Consider the following 25,680-nt stretch of genomic DNA (forward strand, 5'->3'; position numbering starts at 1 on the left):
TGTGTGATCAAAAGAGATTACCAAAGCTAAAATTCCATGGATAGTACATGTTGGTGCTTGCTATGTTAGGCAAGCTGCAGTATTTTCCTGTAGTTTTAAAAAAAATCTTATTGTTCTGTGAAAGTCTTAGTCTGCAGTGTTGTACATGAAGTCAGATTGCAGTGACTTGTCACTGCATACACAGTATGATACTGATGTTGTGCCATTTGATGGTTGTTTAGGAAAAAACCACTTGCAAGTAAGACTGTTTCTTTTTTTCCAGTTTCTACAGTTCCCCTGTAGGAATTAGGATGTTCATATGTACTAAGCATTGAGGCATCCCCTTGGCTTGTATTGCATTCCATTTTCTGTATACACACTAGAATAGAACAAAACCCTAATAAATATACTTCAAAGATCAGTGGTGACCTTTGAATGTTCTATACAGAATAAGATACCTGGAGTTAAATGAGGCAGTTAAAATTGAAACATGCATAGCAACCAATGTGCATATTGCTCCACAACTTCACAAGCTGTTAACATGAAATGATTGTATACTTGATAGTGCCAGCTGCTATCTTCAGAAGAAACAGTCGGGGGGGGGGAGGGGGAAAGGGGCTGCAAAAGATGGGCTTCAGTTACCAGTACATGAATGCTGAAATATTCTTCAAGTAGTTTTCTTGCTTAAACCCAACCCCAGTGGTTTATCAAAACATCTCCGTTCCTAGTCTTCTATGCCTATAACCCTGTGTCTTTTAAAGTAATCAAACTGCATATGCTCACTTTTCATTTTCCAGGATCAAGTCTCCAATTCTACTTGCTCAACCAATGAGTCCAGCACTGGATTGCATGAAAAAGTCCAATATTCTACCATTTCTAATTACTGGGATCTACCTCAGGGTGGGGATGGTTGTCTTTTGTGGAAGTCTATGGGAAGGAAGGAACTCAAATGTTCCCATGACTCATGATGATGTTGCTCAAGATGCATGGGTTTTGGAAAGAACCAGCAGTTCCAGGTTAAGGTTAACCCTGGGTCTTGTGAGCATGGCAAGGGGAAAATATGTCAGACAGGGACTGGGGTCAGGGAAATACTTGACACTTCTCATTCGCCTAGCGTTTCTGGCAAGGACACTGCTCTTGTCATCCAGATAGTTGTGGTGGAAGGGAGATCTTGAACCCAGAAGCGCAAGAATTGGGCAGTTATCAGAATTCCCAGTGAGGGTTTCAAACACACTTGTTGTCTTCTAGCAGGGGATAATGTCAAAAGTTCCAGCACTTATACTCTCCCTTCAGAATTTGAGAGCAAAGGCCACAACTAATCCCCTATCCAGGTTGTGTCTCTTTGAAATTATCCTATAATACGCAATGCAGTGAGTACCTTCTATCCCTTCACTGTTGTCTCATTAAAGAAGTGAGCTACTTCTCTGCATTGTTATCTGTAAACATTGGAGGGGAGGGGTAAAGAATTGACTAACCAGAGAGTCAAGAAGGTAAGATGATAGAAAACCTGCCTTTGACATGTTGGCAGCATCTCCCTTTAACCTCTAAAGGACTCCGTTGTGCAGAGAGTGGGATTAAGCCAGACATTTTCAGTGTTTCTAGTTCCAGTTAGTGTTGCCGCCTTCTCTTTGGTTAATGCCAGTGTGGGTTAGAGAGCATCTAAAAGCCTGGCCATGCAAAGTACTTTCGGATGGTTATGGAGCAAACAATAAATTTGCTCCAGCAGGCTAAAGAATACCCTTTGTACTCTTGTGATATTTGAAGTAGAAAAAAGTCTACTTGCTGTTGACTGAAGATGATCTATTTGGTATACTGCCTGCTGAAAACATTCTGCAAGGCTAGAAGGGCACAGTTCTGAATATGCTGGGTAGCCTGCACTTTGAGAAAGAGTAGTGTGTGGTGTTTGTTTTCTAGCTTAACCTGAGAAGGTGAATACTGTGAAATAGTCACATTAAAATAGTTGCAACTTTGGTCATAAGAGGTGTGCTTAACATTATTATTTTGTGGACTTTGGATTGTGGCTGTTAACACATATTGCTCTGAAAGATAATGCCTTGGCATACTGTGTTTTAAATTAAGTTCCAGGAGTTTAATTCAGCTAACTCATTGCATGGGTAGAACAATTTCCACTTGTGCAAAAGAATGTCTCTGCACTTCCCCAGAGACAGTTTGAAGGGCATGTGTGGCGGCAGGGAGGAGAGGTTCCACTCATGCAATGACTTAGTTGGATGCAATCCTTAATTACTACTGCTGAAAAAGGTCTACATCACCATTGCTAAGCAATTGTGTGTTTGCCCCCTTAACGAGACCATGCATCGTTGTAGTCTGACTTTCTTTACTCAGTCTGATCCCATATTTAGAGAGCAGTGATACATCTGGGCAAGATAGAGAAGGTATACCAAGCAAGGGAGCACATAACAGTCCATTTTGTAGAATTATAGTCTCCAGTTGCCTGTTTTTGAATGGGCAATCTGGTAGATTACTTTATTTATAAAGCCATAAACAAATCTTGAACATAAGCCAAAAAATACAAGCTCAAAGTAAAAAAAAATATTACAACAGATGATAGCTGAGAGAGCTGCTGCAGAATTTTTCCCCTGCTACATACATACAGTGGTTTTAAATGATTTGTTGAAGTGGTCTTTCCATGACTTGTACATTCAAACAGGCTTCAGGAAATCAAATATGTGGTTAAAGAACTGAAATTGTCATATATGAATTATAGACTCAAGAGTAAAACATGAAGGGTAAAGCTTTCATTAAAAAAACATATAAATTGTATTGACACACAAGACTTCATATAGCATTTCTAAAGATCTACTTTTTGGCATTTAAGTGACTTTTTTGGGAATCTGTTACTTGCTGTATGGAATATGGATAGTTTGTGCCTTTTGGTAATCCATCATTGTAAACAGTTGCTAAAAACAATGCAGTTGTTCCTAGTTTCATAAATGTTAATCTGCATGCTTATCAACACATTCAGCTCCATTTTTATTAAGTAGCTATGTACACCTAATGGCCCTGAATCTGTACGTATACTGAGATGCAAATCTGCTTGGGCTGTTGTTGCATAGGCAAGGGGACTACACAGAATTTCAGAGTAGATGGGACAGATTTTTTTCTGGAAGGAGAGACATGTGGCACTAGTTCTTTTGCACAGTCATTAAATTGACTTGTGAGATAGGACTCTCTATCTTCCCTACTGCTACCTTTCGTTCAGTTCTCAGGTTGCTCGAATGAAAGCAATGCAAGAAATATGAAATCCAATCTACCCTTCCTCCTTCTGATATATTTCTTTATAGACCTTTTCCCGACAGGGCTCAAGGCAGCTTACATATAAAAATGAGAACCGTTAAAAACATAGAAAATGCCATTGTTGAACCACTCCCCAAACTGGGACACAATAACTTACATTAAATGTATTTATTTGTATTTGTTTTATGAAAAAAAGAAAAGGACTAGCATATGATGAAGGCTTGAAATATGTATGCTGTTTGCGGCTGAATGAAAAATGGAATTGTCAATGTGTTTCAGCAGGGGTTCACTCCTTAATCCACACCAAATTTAAGTCTAAATCCGAGGTATGTATTGTTGAATATATTTCTAATATCAAATTGCTAGCTGGCCTTTCACATACCTCTTCTCTACCACTTCCCTGCCATGTTGTGGGGAAAATTCAGGACAAGTGTAGAGCATTTATTACGTGTACAAAAGAAAGTTTCTTACAAGAAAATTGCACTGACTGCAGTTGCAAACTGGTAAATCCTTTTTGCATTGGTAGAATATCTCCTATTTTAAATTTGTTTCCAAAGCAAAATGTTGGATATATTTTCCCCAAATTTGGAGAAGCAAACACTGCTTTGAATTGGAGGGACCATTGAAAATAATCCCAGCGTGGTCATCTGCTGCAGCCACTGTCTTTATAAAATATATTTTAAGTTTTATGATACATTCTCTTACAGATATTGGAGGAAAAGCCTGTGCCAGCTCTTTCACTGATTAAAAAGCTCACGATAACAGATGCCTCATGAGGTTCACAGATCTTTTTACTAGATAAGGATGACACACTTTTTCTCAGGGATAAGAGGACTCCCCCAAATATGACTCCCCCATATTGCAAACCGTTTGAGATTTTGTGCCTTTGCTGCAAAATCATATTTTCAAGTAACTTTTTTTCTTCAAGTAATACAACTGAGTGTAATGCAGCTGCTACCTAGATTTGGGCCTTAGATTTCACAGTTTCTCCTTTAGTAGTTGGGTAGGAACATACCAGCTTTTAACTAATGATGATTTTAGCCTATGTTGTGTGTGTATACGCATGCATGTATGTACAAGAGGAAAGGCTTTGCCAGTACAGTAAGGGCAGTGGTGTGCACATATTTTGTATATTAAAAAATAACAGGAAAACCTTAACATTTTTTAAAAATAAGAAATCATGATTGTGTGTGGTATATAAATATTTAACCATACATTTATTTAACTCTCATTCACATACTATATTGATCTCAGAAAAATTGAGAGTGAAATTAATTCAGGGTGCAGAGATGGGAGGAAATCGAGAATATTTCAGTTATATAAATGGAACATGTCCACATTACCACATAACACACAAGGGCTTTTTAGATGTGTGCCTCTTTGTGCCAGTGTACTTGTGCTTGCAAAGTTCCACTACAATTAAGCAACATTTTTAAAGATTGTCTAGGAATAGGTTTTGGAATACTGCAAAAAACAAAAACAAAAAACCTGTTAAAAAGGGAGGGGGTATACTAGTGCAAACAAGCTTTATATACTGTAGAGCTTATTCCAATATGTAGAAAAATAGTTTAGGCCTTTACGTATTTGCTTTAAATACAAAAATAGATTGGATATTAAAACGGTGCATTCTGGTTATACCGCTGCAATAATTGCAATACTGTGCTTTGTGTTCAAAATGCTGCAGGAGAAAAGAAGAGACTTCCTGGTTGTGTTAGTGCGCACTTTTTTTCAAACAGCAAAGACAGGTTTGCTAAAAAAAATGGGAACAACAGTATTTTAGTGAGGTTAATGTGAATATGACTCATGTGAGCTAGGTTTTTAAGGCTGTAATCATATATCACCATTATGCTAGTTGAATTCTCAGGGTAGACTTCCGCCCATATGTTGAGTATCTGGAAGTCGTTTATTTTGGCAAGAAATCTTTTATGTTTTGGATTCAGTTTTACCAAATGGTTAAATTGTTTTGGCAACTCCTTGCCCACGATATCAGTAATGGTGCCAGTTTGGTCAGGCTAGAGAAGAAGTGTTACAGGAGGAAAAGTGAACATGAGTTTAAGGTTTGCCTTCATTATATTTGTCACTCCTGCCTGAGGTTACATTTTCAGCTTCATTTGATGCTTTTGAGTTGAATGGGGAGCATCTCTTGTGTGGTTCACCTTTGTGTCCACACACTGGAGTAGGTGCTTGCATGCCCCTTGTATACAAGTGGGTTTATATTAAAACTTGCTGAAGTACAACTGTGAAGGACATAGGACTCATTGCAAAGTGAGAGAATAATACCACCTGCAAATTTTAGCTATTCCATAGTATGCATTTTCCTATCCTTTCTCCAAGAGGCCACTGTTCCTTTCTGCAGTATTTTAATACACATGGCATTCTGTGTGTGTTTGGGTCCTCCAAGAAAAATAACACACAGGATGTTGCTTGACTGGTATTAGGGCTAATAAGCAGCCATCTTTGCCTAGCACTGGGAATGCAATGGGGGCAGGGAGCACATAGCTCCCAAATATCATTTTTTAAAATAAAGATTGCACAATAGGCTGAGGTGTTTGAGCAACTAATGCAATGGGACTAGGCTTAGGTTTTACGGCTCTCTGACAGAAATTGTATCGCATACTATTTCTAACAAGCAGGGCTTACATTGCTAAATTCGTAATATATTCCATGATCTGTGTAACAGTGTTTAGTACAGAGTAAGAAAATTCAGCAACATCAGGATCCCTGCATACTTTTCTAGTCCTTAATGGCTGTCAGCAAAGGCTTAACAATGTGTGGTGGCTTAGTCTGGGTAAGTTTTTAGAAGACCAAAAATGTGCTTAGTAAAATTTATAGTGATGCTGTATGTGTCTAGCTTTTCAGTGCCTTTTATCACTCCTTGGCCTGTCCCAATGACTAGCAGATACAGAATAAATCATGCAAAATAAGCATTTATGAATTTTACGTAGTTAATGCACATTGCAGAGCTCAGTGTCATAGCAGAAAATATTTTTGTTTTTTGTTTGGAATGCAGTAGAATGCCGCCTTTTTTTTTTTTGCAGCTGCAATCCATTGCTGTAATTTACAAAAGCTACAATATGCCGTTAGGGAGATGTTCAAAAATACAACATTATTGTTTAGAAAGTGAAAGATGCTTGTGATAAAAGCAAAGCATGGCCATAATAAATGCACACTAAGTTTGTACAGAAACAAAACAAAAAACCCTGCAGAAAGATCCGTTTTCCAGAGTGTATATAGTGAATAGAAATGGGGCAATAAAAGAATTGTAACTTATTGTTTAAAGGTAGTGACAAGAAAATAATACTTGACAGTTAAAACTTTAAAGGAGCCAGTGCATGCTTCCTTTATCATTTGATAAGTATTCGTTTTCAAGCAGTGGGTATCTCCTCCAAAATGTATTAAGAATACTTTCACCTGGAATCAACTTTTTCCCTCACAAGATGAGGTATAATAATTTATTCCATATATTCTCATGCCAGACAGGTCGGCTACTTTACATTGCCCCTGTCAAGCAACTAGGCTTGTGTAAAACAAAACCACACTGTTCTTTCAGCTGCTTTGGCATACCAGTGTCATATCTACAAGAGGACTATGATTGAAATGCAAATCTTTGAACGGTAAGAAAGAAAAGAATGCCTAACATTTAGCACCTCTTAGCTACTTTTAAAAATCTGGGTGTCCTATTTCAGTTTTAGCTGGTTTGGTAGACAAAGAAATTCTCAAGTTACTGACCAGAACGGAGTTTTATGTCCTTGTTCCTACTTCTGAAGAGAGACACCGTGTGTCCTTACTTACATTATAAAAAGCACTTTCAGTGCTCCAATGTTTTCCAATTATTGACAGCTTTCTCCTGACTTTAAGACTGCCATTTGATGGCATGGTAGGCTTGTCTCTGGCAGCTTCCACAGGTAGTGAAACCACTCATCAAAGTGCCTGATGAATTTGCCGGCCTTGCTGGTCACTGCTGCATGAGTACTACGTTCCTATTGATAGGACACTGTACCCTGAGGATTCGCTGGGTGCTACAGATGTTTGAGACACTGCTGAGCATTTAGAAGTGAGTCCTGATGTGCTTGTAGCAGTTTTGATACACGTAGATGCAGGGAAAGGACTGGCTTGGTTTTGGTGTGTGAAATCAGCAGGGGCAGCAAGCTTGTCTGAAGTAAAAGCAGTGGATATGCACTGCAGCACATCCAAGGGGGAGGGAGGGGAATCTATAGCACTTCCATCGGAAGAAACTGGGCTGGCACAGCGTCCTTCTCCTTGTAGGTACCGAATGCACTTCTTTTTCCTCCTAAGAACAGTGAAGAGAGTTATCTGTAAATAAAGGGTGAATTTACAGGGTCATATTCTTAAAATGATAGAGTGACAGCAGTCATTACAGTCATTTCTCTGCAGATGAGTGGTGGGGGAAATACATGTTTATTCTTGTCAGCTCTCTGCTGCACACTCTTGCATCAGAAGCATTTTTCTAAAATACACCGACAATTTGCAGTGTTTACCACTGGGTGGCAGTGTAACTATGGTGCTGCAGCCTGTTTCAGAGTGGACAAAAGTGGAAGCAGATTAGTCTTCTGTGGCATCAGCATACTTGTAAAGGGAGATCAGCAGGTTCTAAGCGTTCTGCTTACGAGTAGCAGCAAAGAAATGGAAAAATTGCAGATGTGAAAAGTTTGGTGTGATTTGGTATTTGCCATCACTTGCAAAATGCCATGTGAATGCAGCGTGAGGATTTTCCATGACTGAAGAAGTTGGAAAGCTACTGCGCACATCAGCTTCTTATCTTGCTTGCATGAAATAGTGTGCTGCTTTGTTAGAAAGATGGGTCAAATGGTCATTCCAGAATGACCTTCCCAAAGGGATGTGGCCCTCAAAGACAATGACAGAACTGGGGAGAGGGGAAATTAAGTACAGTGGTGCCTCGCAAGACGAAATTAATTCGTTCCGCAAGTCTCTTCGTCTTGCGGTTTTTTCGTCTTGCGATGCACGGTTTTCCATAGGAATGCATTGAAAATCAATTAATGCTTTCCTAGGGAAACCGCCTTCAGACCAGGTCCGGGGACAGACTGTCCCCGGACCTCTTCTGAAGGCTGGGGGGGGGGACAAGGGCTTTTCTTCCCACCCCCAGCATTTTAAAAAACCCTGGGACAGCGGAGGACTTCTCCGCTGTCCGGGGCGATCTTAAAATGCTGGCGGGCGGCATTTTAAAATCGCCCCGGACAGCGGAGGACTTCTCCGCTGTCCGGGGCGATTTAAAAGCCCCTGGGAAGGCAGGCAGGGGGGACAAAGACTTTCGCCCCCTGCCCGCCTTCAGAAGGTGTTCCCGCCCACCGCCCCACTTCGGAACAGCTTTCCGAAGTGGGGCGGGTGGGGCGGGTGTCCCCGCCCCCCCTCCCCGCTTCGGAACAGCTTTCCGAAGTGGGGCGGCTGGGCCAGGTGTCCCCGCCCCCCCTCCCCGCTTCGGAACAGCTTTCCGAAGTGGGGCGGCTGGGCCAGGTGTCCCCGCCCCCCCTCCCCGCTTCGGAACAGCGTTCCGAAGTGGGGCGGATGGGCCAGGTGTCCCCGCCCCCCCTCCCCGCTTCGGAACAGCGTTCCGAAGTGGGGCGGATGGGGCAGCTGTTCCCGCCCCCCCTCCCCGCTTCGGAACAGCGTTCCGAAGAGGGGCGGATGGGGCAGCTGTTCCCGCCCCCCTCCCCGCTTCGGAACAGCTTTCCGAAGTGGGGCGGATGGGCCAGGTGTCCCCGCCCCCCCTCCCCGCTTCGGAACAGCGTTCCGAAGTGGGGCGGATGGGGCAGCTGTTCCCGCCCCCCCTCCCCGCTTCGGAACAGCGTTCCGAAGTGGGGCGGATGGGGCAGCTGTTCCCGCCCCCCCTCCCCGCTTCGGAACAGCGTTCCGAAGTGGGGCGGATGGGGCAGCTGTTCCCGCCCCCCGCTTCGGAACAGCGTTTTAAAATGCTGGGGGTCGGCAGCGAACGCTCCCGACCCCCAGCATTTTAAAATCTCCCCGGGACAGGGGGAGATTTTAAAATGCTGGGGGTCGGCAGCGCTTCGCTCCCGACCCCCAGCATTTTAAGATCTCCCCGGGACACGGGGAGATTTTAAAATGCTGGGGGTCGGCAGCGAACGCTTCGCTCCCGCCCGCCAGCATTTTAAGATCGCCCGGGGCAGGCGGGGGGAAGGCAGGCGGGGGGGGGGAGCAAAGACTTTTGCCCCCCACCGGCCTTCAGAAGAGGTCCTCTTCTGAAGGCCGGCTGTGGGCGAAAGTCTTTGCTCCCGACCGCCAGCATTTCTCTATGGGCTTTCGTCTTGCGATGCAAGCCCATAGGGAAATTCGTCTTGCGAAGCGCCTCCAAAACAGAAAACCCTTTCGTCTTGCGGGTTTTCCGTCTTGCGAGGCATTCGTCTTGCGGGGTACCACTGTATAATGTATGGGGGTCAAGGAATATGAATGGGAGGGAATAAATGCTATTGATTATTTTTGTCTATTTACCCCACTCCATCTCTTGACAGAATATTTGCATGTAAACATGCCCCACTTGAATTGCATAGATGATGAAGTCACAAATCACTCTTACCAATTGTTGCAGTTCTACATATCTCTAGGGTGGAGCACCAGCGTGATAATGTGAAAAAAAAGTCTCTCTGTGCGTGCATGTGTATGTACACATCACAGATCAGTTAGCCTAGGTACTAAAACCAGCAACCAAATATTATGAGACCAGCCAACAGCAGGTGTCATATGTGTGCAGAGAGCCCAGCTTTCTGTTCCCTGTTGCATAGAAGCCCTCAAACTAGGCCCATTGGTGCAGGTATATCCCATACTCCAAACCTGTCTTCCCTATCACCAGCTACCCTTTGGTCTGCTATATGAATAAAATATAGCAGACTTGCACAGAGGTGGCAATGACAAGCAAATAACTATTAATAATAATTTTATTATTTATACCCGCACATCTGGATAGGTTTCCCTAGCCACTCTGTGCGGCTTACAGCATATATAAGGAATATGTTCCCTTGACCCTAATACTCTGCTGGTGGTGTAAGGAAGGCCCCAGCTCATTTGCTTCTGGACTAATCAGTGCTGCACAAAAGCAAAGGGAGTGTTCATTAATTAATGCAAATCATTTTCTTGCATTTTGAAAGGAAAGCTATTAAGACTGGCATTAGTTATGCTGCTGGGTGGGAATCAGAAGTCTAGTCTTGTGAGTTGACCTTTTAAATTGCTTTGCATAATTTTAGGCTGAAATTCAATACAGAGCCTGCTAGTAAAAGATGACAAGCCACTTAATGGTTAATGAGAATAACTGGATCACCAACTTTTATCAGATAGTGGCTGGAGACTACCAGTTCTTCCTGTAACAAATGCTGTGTTCTGTGGGGAGGTGTGAACAGCAAAGAACTGGATACACAGTGGCTGCAATGCCCCTTCTATACTGGCCCTCTTCAGACAACCAATTTTCTCTTCACTGAAGTCTCCTGATAAGAGAACAGGACTCCACCCTTTAATGAGAGAAAATGGATGATGGTGATGGCACAAAGGCACATGGGAAGGTTGTTGAGAGCAGGTTTTTGGACCTTGTGATTCATAAATCTAGAAAAACTTATTTTGAAGGGCTGAAAACCACAATATTGGAAAGCATCTCAACAGGTGATCTAATCTAAACTTCCGTCAGTGCAGGAAATTCCCAACTCCAGATTCCCGGCTATGTGGTCATCCAGACCTTGCCAGTGTGATACCCATAAAGGAAGATCTTGCAAGTGTGAAGGTACGTGGAGTCCATGCTACAAGGGAGAAATGAATGCCAACCTTGACCCTTCCTGTTATGTAAAAAAACCAGACATCTGTCTGCACTGGAAGAAACTTGCTTCTGAGTAGACATACATAGGATTGCATGGTTAAGATTCCCCCCCCCCCCCGGTCATTGTACTTTCCCATCTCAGAAGTAGAAAGCTTTTGGAAGCATCACTCATAAACAGTTGAAATCCATGGAAAACCTAGGCAGGCCATAAGGAGCGCCATTAGTAGTGTTAGGGGCAAGGGCAGCTGCAGAAAAGGGGCATGAAAAATAAAAATTGCACAGCAAAGAACAACCTGCATGGTAAGCAACAAGCTTAGAAAGCAAAGATATCCAATACACACCTGCACGGTCCACACCAGTCCATTTGTTGGTTGAGACCAAAGCGAGCTCTGCATTTCTTAGGAGAAGCAGGATCTGAGGAAGGAGCATGCGTGGTGGAGAATGGGCAAGGCAGAGGCACAAACAGCAGCAAGAGCAGGAGGCAGAGGAAGAAGAAAAGATGCAGCATCAATTTAGCAGCTGGAGACAAAACTAAACAGGCCACATCAACCCAGTTTCTGCTGGAAGCAGCATCTCTTCAGGAAACAAAGCAGGTTTAGGCAAATACCAAAACTAACCTCACACGGGAGGGCCAAGAATGCAGTGACTGGGAGAACAGTGGCATTAGCTACCCCTCCCAGTTTGGTGTCATTTGCAAATTTGACAAACAACCCCTCTATTCCTTCATCCAAGTCATTTATAAAGATGTTGAACATCAACAAGCCCAGGACAAGTGCAGCATCCCACTTGTCCTCTTTTCCCAGAATGATGAGGAACCATGAGTGAGAACTCTTTGGGTTCGGTCAATCAACCAGCTACAAATCCACCTAACAGCTACCTCACCCAACCCACATCTTACCGGCTTCCCCACAAGAATATCATGGGGGACTTAGTCAAAAGCCTTGCTGAAATCAAGATACGCTGTTTCCACAGCATTCCCCTTATCCACCAAGCTTGTAACTCCATTAAAAAAAAAAGAAAAAAGATTAGTATTGCATGACTTGCTTTTGAGAAATCCATGCTGGGTCTTAGTAATCCCCGCATCCTTTTCTAAGTGCTCACAGACTGTTAAATTATCTGTTCTAGGACATTCCTGGTATGTCACGTTGACTGGTTAGTAGTTACCTGGGCCTTCTTTTTCCCACTTTTTGAAGATGGGGGCCAACATTTGCCCACCTAGTCCACAGGGACCTCACCTGTTCTATCTGTAGCTAGCTGTTCCCTTACCATCTCTTCTTCTATCCAAAGCACTGCTTGTGCAGTTGGTCTTTCTCCCACTCTGTGTTCCCCCTAACTTTGTTCTAGGAGTTCCCCTCAATTCTATGGAGCAGATTTGGGGAGAGTGTGCATGGGGGTGGGGGTTTGTATTTCACAAGTGGAAATGCTTGCGCTGATGAGATGTTTTAGCCTGATAACACCCAAAGATATGATGTGTAAGACTCTGTGGGTTAGGATTCTGCCTGCCCTAGAAATCTAGTTTATGGCAAAATAGTCCCTTCTTGGATAACAGGCTAAGAATTTGCTTCTGTACTGCATTTTAAAGACCTTTTGCTTTCTGCATCTTTGCAGAGAACTAGGTGATTGGGAAACTACAACGGTAACAACCATAAAAGTTAATGGCAAGAGGAGGGGGCTAAATTTGATGTGTCAAAATGCAACTAGGAATGAGCTGAATAGTATTCCTTTTCTCTGAGGCTAATGTCAGAGGAGAGCAGACAGGAGAGACAATTGCAGATAGCAGCAAAGCTAGAAGAAATAGCAGTTAGGTCTCATATGAAAATGAAACACAGATTAAAGTTTATAAGCACAGATAGCAACCCAGTCTACAGATGAAATGGAGGTAGTATTAGCATAGATATGGATTACCCCAGTCACATTAAGCCACAGATGCAAATCCAAAGGAAGATTATAGCTATTGTTCAGCTGCCTCAACTAATCCCCTACCAACATAAACAAAGCATTGGTTACCAGATAATGTACTGGAGTTTGCACCAGTGGATTTACCTGAGTTGGAGTCTTGCTGCTTTTCTCTTGTTCGTCTTTTCTTTTTCCCCTAGAATCAAAGAGAGAGAGAAAAGGGAGGGGGGGGAGAACACAAATCATAAGTGAACAAATACAGGCATATCTTTCCAGAGGGAATAAGGGGGTTGTGGCCAAGGCTCCTACTTTCATCCCTTCTAAACTGCCTGCTTCATTTCTGATCACCATGGATTCTTGCTTATCTAGACCCCTTGTATGGTGTGCAATTGGCAATTGCAGGTAGCACCCTCCCCCTAGTGGTCAAAATATGCTCTACAGGCAGTCAGGGACATGTTGTTTAAAAGGTACATCATTTTTACACAAATGCTTCTTCACACTGAAAGAAAACCACAAATGAGATGGATCCACCTATTGCTTTGAATTCTTAATTCAGAAGTAACCCCTCATTAACTCATACTGCAGCATTCTGCCCAGCTGGCTGAGAGTGGCACCAGCTTGGTAGAGCCTTTGACAGTCTGCCATTTCCAGACCTACATTTTGCAAGCAACAGTTTAGCTGATTTGGGAGAGGAGCCCCTGGGACCTATAGATGTAAAAGAAGGAAAAGCTACGATTACAATTAAAAGCAAGAAACCTCTCTGTGTGTGTACACATACATACATACATACATACACCCACCCTTCCCAACATCAGTTAGTATTGGATGTTACTTGGGAACTCTCCCCCCCCCCCAAAGACTGGTTAGCTATTTATTATGGCTACTTTTTACATCAACAATTCATGTGCTTTATGCTGTGGCTGAAATTAACATATGCTAAAGACAGATTTGTAGGGACGTGGGTGGCGCTGTGGGTAAACCTCAGTGCCTAGGACTTGCCGATCGTCAGGTCGGCGGTTCGAATCCCCGCGGCGGGGTGCGTTCCTGTTGCTCGGTCCCAGCGTCTGCCAACCTAGCAGTTCGAAAGCACCCCCGGGTGCAAGTAGATAAATAGGGACCGCTTACTAGCGGGAAGGTAAACGGTGTTTCCGTGTGCTGCGCTGGCTCGCCAGATGCAGCTTGTCACGCTGGCCATGTGACCCGGAAGTGTCTTCGGACAGCGCTGGCCCCTGGCCTCTTAAGCGAGATGGGCGCGCAACCCCAGAGTCAGACACGACTGGCCCGTACGGGCAGGGGTACCTTTACCTTTACCTTATAAAGGCAGATTGCAAATATAAAAAGAGGTCAAAATAGAGAGCATGGGGAGGCCAGGGACCCTCCTCATAAACGGCACTGACCCACCATACTGGTAGTTTATTCATTAAATTTTTATGCCATCCTTTACAGTACACACACACACACACAAAAAAAAAATAAAAAATCCCAAACTGCACTCTTGTTCATTGTCTCTGATAAAATACTTCTCTCAGATATTATGATCCCTGACCATAGCTGGAACAAATTGGTATGAATCCAGTCCCCTTTTCATGCCCACCTGCACATAAATTGTCTCTGGCTTACATTTTGAAATACCGGAAAGACTGCCACTCTTCCCCACAGCTAAGATATATTGAGCTCATAGATGAGGATTGTGCCACAGTCTTTCCTGTGTCCCAAAGTGTCAGAAAAAAGTGTGCTGCCACCACGGTGCAATGACCTGGCTTAAGGAGCAAACCTAACTTTCTTTATGTACATACTCCAGCCATCTGAACAAAGACCAGCTGCATTCTGTGCATACATGAAGGAATGTATTTCCAGCAAAAGGTTGCTGTGCATGGGTGGAATAAAGTGGACAGTGATCTCATTTTCAGCAGGCTTGCAGCCTGCACACAGTTACTTTCTCAATGAAAAAGGTCTCTTTTAAAAATGTCTTTTAAGCGGGGGGAGAAATTGGATCTTATTTCAGGAACAGCACATGGAACATCATAGTTAAAAATGAGCTTTGGTCACCAAAGCAACTTTCCTTGAAAGAAGAATAATGTCAAAGTAACTATTACAAATAAAAGTGAGATAAACCTGAGGTCTGTTTTTCGTTATTCACATCTTTCTTGCACCAGCATTTGTGATGTCTTCATGCTAGTCTCAGATTTTTCTTGGGTACAGAAACTGCACTCACTAGTAGCTTGAAAAGTGCATAGTATTTGCAAGCTTGGGCAGCCCAGTCCCAGTCCTATTTCATTCAGAAGGAAGTCCCTCAAGAGGACACACTCGCTGTTGTAAACATGTTGAGGACTGCAGCTTTTTTGTTTTCACTTCCAGAGACGAGATTGCAAACATGGAGCACAACAAAGCCTTTTCCATTTTAAGTTCAAACAGTGTTTAAACATGTTTGTCATTAGCGAGGCACAAAAACCGCTTCGCTGATGAAAGCAGGCAAAATCAAACCAGATTGTCTTTCCTTACACTCCTCTCCACATAGTATTGATTTTGCTTGCATTGGGAGGCCTACATTATTACGCAGCTGCCCAACACTACAATTAAAACATAATGCTGGTGGCAGTTACTGTCTTACAAGCTCTGTGCCAGTGTCGGCTGTAAGATGGAAAAATGTTTTAAATCCATGTGTATGGTTTTGAGAAACTGTCTTGAGTTGCCACATACAGTTTTTGGACTGCCTCTCCAATGCTGAAAAATCAACTCCAACATTCTAAGACAGCTAGTGGTGGTATCCTTATGGACATTTCCCATTGGAATGGCCGTGGGGTTTTGCATATCTGAATGCTTCCCTACATCGAATGTTGCGGCACATGGAAAGCTAGCATGACAAGGAACAAGGTTCTAGCCAAGTGTTCTCTCTGATGTACGAGCTTTCTACTTGCATTTGATTTTTTATGTGCTCCTCCACTGGCCTCGAGTTCTAAAGACGGTATGGCACATTGTGCTCTAACCTGAAAGCCCAACAGCTGCTTCTCTGCAAACTGGGCTAGAGGGCACCATTTGCAACAGAGGAGCTTTGGGCAGGAGAAGAGCCCTTCACCCTTCCCTTCCTTGCCAGCTATCTTCTTCAGCTGCCCCTTAGCTGCAGCTGCTTTCTCCCATTTCTGTTTGCAGCAGAAACACTGGACAGGGCAAAAGCAGCTTGCTGAGTTGCAGAGGAAAACAGACTAGTGGAAAGTTAAACACCTTCCTCCTTCCAGAGCTTCTCTGTTGCAAATTGCGCCCCTCATTCTTTGCGCAGGAGAAGCGGAAGATAAAAAGCCAAGTCAGAGCTTGATGTCCTGGACCAAATAACAGGCTTAAGGAGGCCTTGACTGTTGGCTGCAGTCAAGGAAGACGGCACATCGAGCTATTTCTCCTGTGGGAACATAGGAAGCTGCCTTATACAGTACTGAGTCAGACTGTCTGCACTGACTCAGCAGCTCTGCAGGATTTGAGACAGGAGGTCTCTCCCAGCCCTACCTAGAGTTGCCAGGGATTGAATCTGGGACCGCCTGCATTCAAAGAAGGTGCTCTGCCACTGAGCCACGACCCTTCCCCTAAGAAAAGCTCAGGTCCTCCTGCCACCAGTTACCAAGAAGAACCAAAAGCCAGATTTCTAGCTGCTTTACCAGCTGCTTCCACTAGAAAGCATCAACTACCAGTAGGCGAGAGGGGAACCAGTACCAGCCTCTCCCATTAGCCTTTTTGGATTAACACAACAATTGCTCTGTTTACTATTGCTCTCCCTGGGGATAGGGTGGGCTACAAAACATGCATGACTGACAGCCTGAATAAGTTACTAGGATGGGGGAAGGCAGAAGGCCTATGGATAGACTTCTGGAGAGCCCCTTAAGGCTTCCTCCCTTTCAGTTTGGCTGAGGCAAAAAGCCAAGGTGGCTTATCCATGTACACGCCGCGTAGGAATGGATTTCAGTTAAGGAAGGGGGTTAGAATGCATGGGCTGTCACCTTAGCGCACAAGCTGACTAGCAAAAGCCACAGGTAAGACAAAATCCTGGCATGGACAGTAGTATCTGAAGAGAGGCAATATGTATGTGCAAGACACACAAACCTTCACCACCCATGATCATTACCAGATGCTGGGGACAAACAAGGGGACGGGCACCACCTTCATGCCTGGCTTGTGGGTTTCCTGGAAGGCTCTGTCTGCTGGACCAGATGGACCTTTGTTGGTTGGATCCAGAAAGAGCAACCCCATTGTTATTAAAAAAATATATCTGTGTGATGACACATCAAATCAGTAAAGTCTGCATTGTTTCCTTGTGGGATGCAAACAACCCATCCTTTGTCTACTTTGCTACATCCGATTCAAATTTAAATAAAATAATGTCCACAGCATTTGCAGCTCAGAAGGCTGATTGTGTTCAAAATGAAATTGCCACTCCCAAAAAAATGTATTTCTTGGTGGTCACCTTTGACCCTGTGCAAGGCCAATATGTTCCAGGTCATGGGTGCATTGTTTTTACTGCTTTTAAAGGAAAGCCACACTGTCCAACCTGCAAACCCTCAATTTATTTGTTCGGTTCTGTGCAAGGGTTTCCCCCGAAACCATGCTCCCAAGGGCAATGGTTTTGTTTTTGAAGCTGATGAGACATTAACAACCTATTTGTCTAAAAAAAGGAAAGTGCTGTCATGAAGCGTCCACTCGCTTCACTGATGCACAAGCTCGCCACAAGCACACATAGCCCACTGATTGTTCCCCTTCAACTCAACAAATTCCACAGCCAATGAGCAATTCTATGGCCATGGAAAAGCTCAGGGCTCCTGGAATTCTGCAGCCAACGCTGGGTTAGGTGGGTGCATGAGTGGCAGATGGTTACAGACTCTCACTGCCGTAATGCAGAAGGACATTCGCTGCAGAATTCGCTTACCCTTGCCGCAGAAACCGGCCCCGAGGTGCTGCTGAATTCCAGGGGCCCTGAGTTAAACTTTGTGTGATCACGGGACGAAGAGCCTGAAGAAGACTGAAGAGCAAGGGGGAAAGCGTTAAAAGAGCAGCTGCGGGGAGCACTGAAACAATGCACCAAATACGTACACAAAGCACATCAGGAAGCAGATAGAAAAACAACCTAGCAGAGAGCCTATACAGAGAACAGCACCCCAACCCGGCTGATTAAAACAAGCCACTTGTGCAGCTGAAAAGGAACCTGGGAAACTAAAAGCGCCCCGAGTCACAAAATGGCAGATGAATTTTGAAGGCCTTGGAGGGAGGAAGCAGACATACATTTATTTTCTTTTTTTAACCATTGGGTATTTACTATTTTGGGTCACATCTGTTCTGAAAAATAGTAACAGTACTATGGGTTTACAGACAGAATAGTTGTAGCCAGCTAGCAGGTCATCCCTGCTTAGTCTTCACACCCCATGAAGCACCTCTTGAAAATCCTGCAGATACTTAGGAGGGGCCAAAACACACACCAAACCTCAAGTGGGCCACATCCAGCGGTGCACTTCTGGGAAGGGCTTTTGATCCAGCAGAAGCTTTTGCTAATGGAAAAGTAGAATTTTTGCTGATTTCCCCTGCAGCCTCCTCAATGTCACTCCCTGCTCCCATTCTAGAAGGAGGTGAAGGAGGCATTAAGGGCTCATCCACACTCCCACTTGTCCCATGCCTAGAAAGCACAGGTTAGAGTGCTTTCCCCCTTGCCCCACTCCTTTCCTAGGGGAAACCTGCACTTTTTATTTAAATTGGATCGAGTGTGGCCATGCACAGCTACAGTTCATGTGCAGGATCTCCCTGTGGATTGTGAATCCGTGTTGATTCCCCCACCCTCTGCTGTGCTTGGCACATTTTCCATCAGGTTGTTTTATCTCCAGAAGACTTGGAAAGTCTTCTGCTGGCCAACCCTTTTAGTGAACATCACTTTTTAATAACATAAAGAGTATTGGGAACTGATGCCCTTATATTTGTTCTTAATAAAACTCTACATTTTGGGACTTTAATATTTCTTTACTTACAAAAAACAAAAACAAAACACGAAGCAGCAGCCTAACAGAAATGTCTTCAAATAAGATGCGTCAATGGAGAGCTATTAGGAAAGGAAATTAGAAAAGTAGCTATAGCAACACAAGAGCAAGAGACCATGCATTAATTAAGGAAGCCTTTTTGCAAAAGACTTAAGACATCCACGCTGGCGTTTTCAGTGAGCGGAATCCAACGTCGCATGAGCAGACGTCTGCTAAGGCTGTTGAACTTTAGTCTTCCTCTCTTCCCCCCTGCAGCCCCCTATGAACCCTCAAAATCTGGCTGGAACATCCCCATGGGTTACAGAACTGATTTGAGGGTGTGTAGAGAGCTGCAGGGGGAAGGAAAGGAAGGTGAAGTCTGTTCAACATGCACATGGACAGAGTTAGATACAACCCCGTTATTTCACCCCTATGTCCAGGGGTGGCAACTTGAATAAAATACATGGGAAGAACAGGTAAGTGTTTGCCTTTGACCAATTAATATTCTACAGCCTTTAAAATGTGCCTGTGGGAAGTGGGGGTTAATATTTTGCTGTTTTGTTTTACTTATTTACTTGCTTTTTATCCTGTATTTTATTCTGTGAACTGCCCTGAGACCTTATGCTGAAAGGCAGTATATAAATCCAATCAATCAATCAATCAATCAATCAATCAATCAATCAATCAGTCACATGATGCAGTGCATGCACACTACTTGAATGGCAACGTCCATCAACTTTGGGGTAAATAGTTGGCTCCTTTGCACGTGTTTGTTGTTTTCCTCAGCAATTATTAAAGAAACGCCACTCAGTCCTTTCATTGGTTCATTCACGGAATATGTGTCATCCTTTGCTTTCTCATGAGTTGCCATCACAAGCTTTGTCAACAAAGCTGGCTTGGGAGTCATAGCTGCTGGTGGGGTTGCTGTTTTAGACCTGCAAACATTTAAATGCAACTCCTTGTACTCTGCGTAAAGGTAGAAAAGCTCCTAAGTGTGGGAGTGAATTCATTTCCTGTCTGACAAGTCATATGACGGCAAGCTGACCTAAATTCTTCCTTCTCCTCCTCCTCCCTTCAGGGATAGAGCTTAACAGTCAGTGTGGGCAGGGTGGCAGAGAGATTCCCAAAGCAGCTGCTTCCTGGCTTCCAGCATATCACAATAAGCACATTTGGGCCTGGGCCTAGTCTACTCCTAAGCCTTCCCATGGACTGTTCATTTAACAGGGGAGGGAAACATGCAGTGCCCAGAAGTCAGACAGTCACTTTCACGAACTGACTTCCTTATATTCAGCCAGCCCACATCACTGGTCTTGTTGCTCCGAGGCAGAACACTCAGTCCTTCCAGGTTAAATACTTTAACTCAGGGTCCCCCAACCTTGTTATGGCTGTGGATTCTCCAATATATGTTTGAGAAATTGCAATGGGTGCCATTGCAAAACGGGCATTCACTGATGTTTTGCCGCTGCAACAAAGCAGCTCCCCAAAGCCACAGAAGATAAAGTGGCGAGTCTCAGCAACAAAGCAACTTGCTCAAGAAACCTGAGTACAAGGTGGCAATCCTATGCATGCATACAGGGGAGTAAATGCCATTGAATTTTGTCCCCTTTGTCCCACATTTCACTCTGTAGTCTTTCCCAACTCTGCTAGCTGAGAAGCTTCAACTGAACATATGTAGAGTTGGACAACTAAACATATGTAGAGTTGGACAACTAAACATATGTAGAGTTCTTCCATGCAAAACTTCTTGCATGTGGCCACTTGACCTATGGGCCCTGCCAGATATCCTTTTAATTGCACATTCATGTTGGGATTGCCATACGCAAACGTCTGCAAAAGTTCTGGGGGAGTAATATTATGTTGGAAGCCACACAGAGTAGTTCGGGCAACCCAGTCAGATGGATGGGGTATAAAAAATTAACAACAACAATGACGACGATGATGATGATGCTTCATTTTCAATCAGTGCATATCCTGTAACTTCCTGCTGAAATCAAATAACTTTCCATAGCATGAATATTCTGGGTTTCTTTTTTTAAATCCCACTTTTGCTGCACTGCATACGGTCCCTTCCAGACAGCAATAATTGGACGGAATTGCAGAACAAGGAAAGCATAATAAATCTACCGTAATCAACACATAGAATAATATACCCCAAATATAAGACCAGTCTAGAGGATCTCTTTGATCACCTCTCCTCTTATCCCTGGGATGAGGATTTGGGATCCCAAGCAATACACCACTACTTCACGGGCATTTTAAGGGGAACACTTAAAGGGTAATATGTTGGCCAAACTAGATGATACAAGGTAGATGTGTCTCTCAAAAATGAAAAGCAAACAGGTGAAGCTGAGCAGAGGGCCATCTATTACCTGCAAACGCTCCCTCCAGTGGCATAAAAACAAAAACAGAATGGGGCCAGGTTGTTGCCCAATGCTTACTCTCTGCCAGTTCCCAGAGCAGGCTATTTATAAATGAGTCTAAATAGGGAATGGTGAAAAAGTTGAAAGGAAACATCCTAGAAGAAAACCATCTGGCTAAAACACTTGAGGAAACGATATGCAAAATTCTCATTTTACATTTAGCTGGATGATTCCAGGCTAAGATAGTTGCATATCTGCATGGAGGAAAAGATTTGAGTTCAGAAATTCTGGGGGACCCTGAGCAGATCTCTGGGTGATTTGCAATCCCTGGAGCAAAGATTTCTGAGACTCAATTATTTAACAGCAACCTGACTTTTGCCACCTAAATCCGGCTGCTGAAGTAAAGGAAGCTAACGGTGTGGGTGGACTTCTGCGCAAAAGGGAATGTGAACCTGGTTCAGTTCTGGCACTGAAAACAAATTCCTAGGCTCAGAAAGTGCTCAGAAGTACCCTGTTCTTTAAGGCTAACTATATGTTTCTTGCACAGTAGCCTCCAAGCACCAGAGATCTTCCTACTCTTGCTCTAGGCTCACATGCTGTGAAACTACCACCCATGTTGGCATGCACCTGATGGGAAGAGAATGATGCACAGGAGCCGAAGGGCCATAGCTTTGTGGTAGAGCATCTGCTTGCATGCAGGTCTCTGGTTTGGTTCCCAGCACCTCCAGGTAGACCTTGGAGAGACCCCTCCTCGCCTGTTGGTGTAGGCAATACTGAGCAAGCTGGACCAGTGATCCGACTTGGAATAAGACAGCCGCCTATGTAAATTTGGTGATATGCTGCGCTTGTGCAGGAAGTTGGGATGTAGAACTACCTGACAATGGAGCACAAACTGAGTTTGCGGAGTGCTGAGTCTACAGGGAAGATGCATGCACACAGCCCTGCCCAGCCAACTACTCTGGGGTGGAAAAGCAGCTCACAGAGTTGGCTAATAATAATAATAATAGTAATAATAATAATATTTATTTATACCCCGCTCATCTGGCTAGGCCTCCTCAGCCGCTCTGGGCAGCTCCCAACAGAATATTATTATTAGTAATAATAAAAAGTGGTAAAACATCAAACATTAAAAACTTCCCTAAATGTATACAGGGCTCATTGATGGGCACATGCCCCATAATTGCATGTTCATGTGCATTAACAAGTCCCGAGGAGGGTGTGGGAAGCCCTCTCTTAAAAAATTTAAAATTTCAGCGCTGCCAACCAGGCATGCATCAACGAAAACAGCTTGGATGAACCTCTTTTAATGAAATATAAGCTCTCACATATGTTGTGTTTTGGGGGGGGACAGACAGGAAGTACAGTTGCAAACTGCAACTTCCTTTCCCAGTTGTCTCTCAAATTTAAAGCAAAGAAGTGTTGGCCTGGCAGGACCATTAGAAACAGGGAGAGGCAGAGTGGTGTAGTGGTTAGAGTGTCGCGTTCATGACCCAAGAGACCAGGGTTCAAATCTCCATCTTCTGCCACAAAACTCATTGGCCAACTCCTAGCCCAAAGTACCTCAATGGGTTGTTGTGAGGGTAATATGGAAATGGAGAGCCACGTATTAATTCCTTGGAGGAGAGGTGGGATACAAATTTGATAAATATATGATAGAATGAAGGCAAATCAATGAACTGTAGAGTTCAAAGAAGCTTGGATGATGCTGGGTTCACTCAGACAGCCTCCTAAACCCCCAAGATCTTTGGCACACATTTCAGAAAGGGAAGGGAATTATCAAATTTGAAGTATTTGCTTCAGTTCAGCTATCAGCTGACATTTGGGCAGTATTTGCTTTCTTTAAATCCTGGGCTTTTGTCACCTTCCATGGATGAGATCAGAAGAGGCAATGGAAGCAAACAGGACCTAGTAATGTGAACCTGGCAAATGCAAAATGCAGAGTCAGCATGAGCCAAAAGCAAACGCGGCACATGATGTTGGGGCAAGCCGTGATCAAGATGGATTGAGCAATATTAATCTCTCGCTAGGTAAGTGTATGATCATGTCAAATAAAAGTTAAGTATGACATATCACCCAAGAGAGAATACGTGTTTATTTGCATTGATATAATTAAGAGCTCTAAGACAAATATGGGTGTGGTTGTTATTATTATTAGCTGTGAGTCTCTTCTCTCTGTGCATTTTAATTTCTCTTGAGGGCCTTTTTTCTGATGACCATAAATCTAGTGCAAGCTCATATAAATTAAAAAGAAACCACTGCTTATTACCTCACAGCTTTCCTGCCTATTTCACACTGCGAGCACCTGGAGACAGACGATAGGAAAGTGGGTATTACCATGAACTTCTAAACAGGGAGTGCAAACCCTCAAACTAAAGTGTCTCCACAGTGTAAACAGATAAATTACTAGTTATGAAACAGACCCTTAATATGCTAAGTTTCAATCAAACAAGAAACTGAATATATTGGAGTCACACCTCATTAGCAGTTGTTGCATTTTGATTCCTTTGGCCAGCTCCAGATGTTGGACATTTGCCAGGGACTCAAGCCCAACGGGGAGGAGGCCACTGCCCAGACAGAACTACCTTTCCCACTTTGCAAAGAGTATCCAAAAAGATCTGATGCAGCATTAAGAGGATTCTCAGTTTTTTTGTGCTGCCTCTTCAGGGTTTAAATAAAAAAATTCCTTCCTGTAGCACCTTAAAGACCAACTAAGTTACCGTATTTTTCGCACCATAGGGCGCACCGGACCATAGGGCGCACCTAGTTTTGGGAGGCGGAAAACAAGAAAAAAATATTCTGAACCCCAGAAGCCAGAACAGCAAGAGGGATCTGGCTTCTGGGATACCGTGTGGCTGTTCTGGCTTCTGGGGTAACCGCGCCAAGCCTCTTCAGGGCAGCGGTCTTTCCTATTACAGTCGTTAAGAGTCGTCAACAGGCTCATCCCAGCTATCTGCCAATCTCCCATTCCCACCACGCTTCTGAGTAATACCCCTCCCCACCTTCTCACTATATAGAAGGATCTGGCAACTTCTGTTTCAGTGTATCTGAAGAAGTGTGCATGCACACGAAAGCTTATACCAAGAACTAACTTAGTTGGTCTTTAAGGTGCTACATGAAGGAATTTTTTTATTTTGACTATGGCAGATATTCAGGGTTTAGGCGGCTTACTGATGGCTGCATGGCTCAGGGCCCTCATATCCTGAAACCAACACTATTTAATATGATGATAATAATATAAACCATATTTTCCCACTACTATCTTGCCTACTACAATTTAAAGAAGGGCAAAAAGTGGAGGGGGAGAAAGAGATCAGAGGTTAATAGTTTAGGAGAAACACGTTTTTGGATGTTGTGTTTAGCTAGCAAGGAGGGAGGCATACAGAGCACAAGGGCCTCTGAGATCCATAGAAAGAGGGGAAGCAAAGAAGAAGAAGAAAAGAAGAGTTTGGACTTGAGTGGCTCACATTCTCCTTTCCCTTCCTTCCCCACAACAAACACTCTGTGAGGTGAGTGGGGCTGAGAGACTTCAGAGAAGTGTGACTGGCCCAAGGTCACCCAGCAGCTGCATGTGGAGGAGCGGAGACGCGAACCCGGTTCCCCAGATTACGAGTCCACTGCTCTTAACCACTACACCACACAGGCGCGGGAAAGATGGAGGCAGAAGCACAGGGTTGGGGAAGCTGAGGCCCTCTAGATATGGTTGGACTCCCAACTCCCTTCTGCCACCAGGCATTCTTATTTCTCCCCTTCCAATATACATAGATACCCACAGCCACTCTCTATGTAGATATTAATATCAGGTATACATAACTTTATCTGGATTGCACTCTACTACATCTGGGCTAAAAAGAGCATGGCAATGTTCAATCTGCTGGAAATATTGTGATATATTATAGTTTATTAAATTAACCCCCTAAACCCAGTAGTTTCAGAAGAGTTTACTGCAGGGACCCTCCAGCAGTGACAGAACTACATTTTGGGGGCCCTGAACCTTGAACTGTCATGGGGGCCCCTTTACCACCAGCAACAATGCCTGAGTAAGTTCTGTTATCATCTTCAATGGGGTTGTTCCGTGACAGACACCTTTATAACACCTGTGCTACTGACTCTCAAACTTTTGGATTGCTGAAATACAGACAATAAAATAACAATTTGAGTCACGCCACTCAAATTGGGTCTGCTAGACCCAAAAATCAATGTGGACTCAAGTTGCTTCTGGGGCCCCTCCAGGATTAGGGCTCTGGAGCCTAAGCTTCATTCGTTTCATAGTAGATCCACTCCTGCCCTCCAGTTAAATTTGTATCTCTATTGGTTCCTTTCAACACCTGGGTGCTAGTCTGGGAAATAGTGTGGTGACCTCCTTGAGATCGGTAGGGGTTTTCCCAACTCTTCTTTTTCTAACTGAAGTGCC

At 43.8% G+C, this 25,680-nt stretch overlaps 1 protein-coding gene across 13 annotated transcripts in view; it reads right to left on the minus strand.

The window, feature by feature from the left end:
* Positions 1-100: 100 nt before the first annotated feature.
* TCF7 (transcription factor 7) overlaps positions 101-25,680 on the minus strand; it is a 121,777-nt gene continuing 96,197 nt past the window's right edge. For 3 of the 13 annotated variants that reach the window (XM_081185590.1, XM_081185584.1, XM_081185585.1), the window contains 5 exons: positions 17,835-17,927; positions 13,073-13,121; positions 11,371-11,443; positions 5,181-7,525; positions 101-5,104 (listed from right to left, as the gene is read on the minus strand). In XM_081185590.1, the coding sequence (XP_081041716.1) occupies positions 7,207-7,525; positions 11,371-11,443; positions 13,073-13,121; positions 17,835-17,927 (534 nt within the window). In that variant the 3' untranslated portion in view covers positions 101-5,104; positions 5,181-7,206. Of the gene's footprint in view, positions 5,105-5,180; positions 7,549-11,370; positions 13,122-17,834; positions 17,928-25,680 lie in introns of those variants that run through there. The other 10 variants (XM_081185592.1, XM_081185591.1, XM_081185588.1 and 7 more) reach the window with 8 other exon arrangements.

This window comes from Podarcis bocagei, assembly GCF_964188305.1.
Source record: "Podarcis bocagei genome assembly, chromosome: 2".
Taxonomy (NCBI): Eukaryota; Metazoa; Chordata; class Lepidosauria; order Squamata; family Lacertidae; genus Podarcis; species Podarcis bocagei.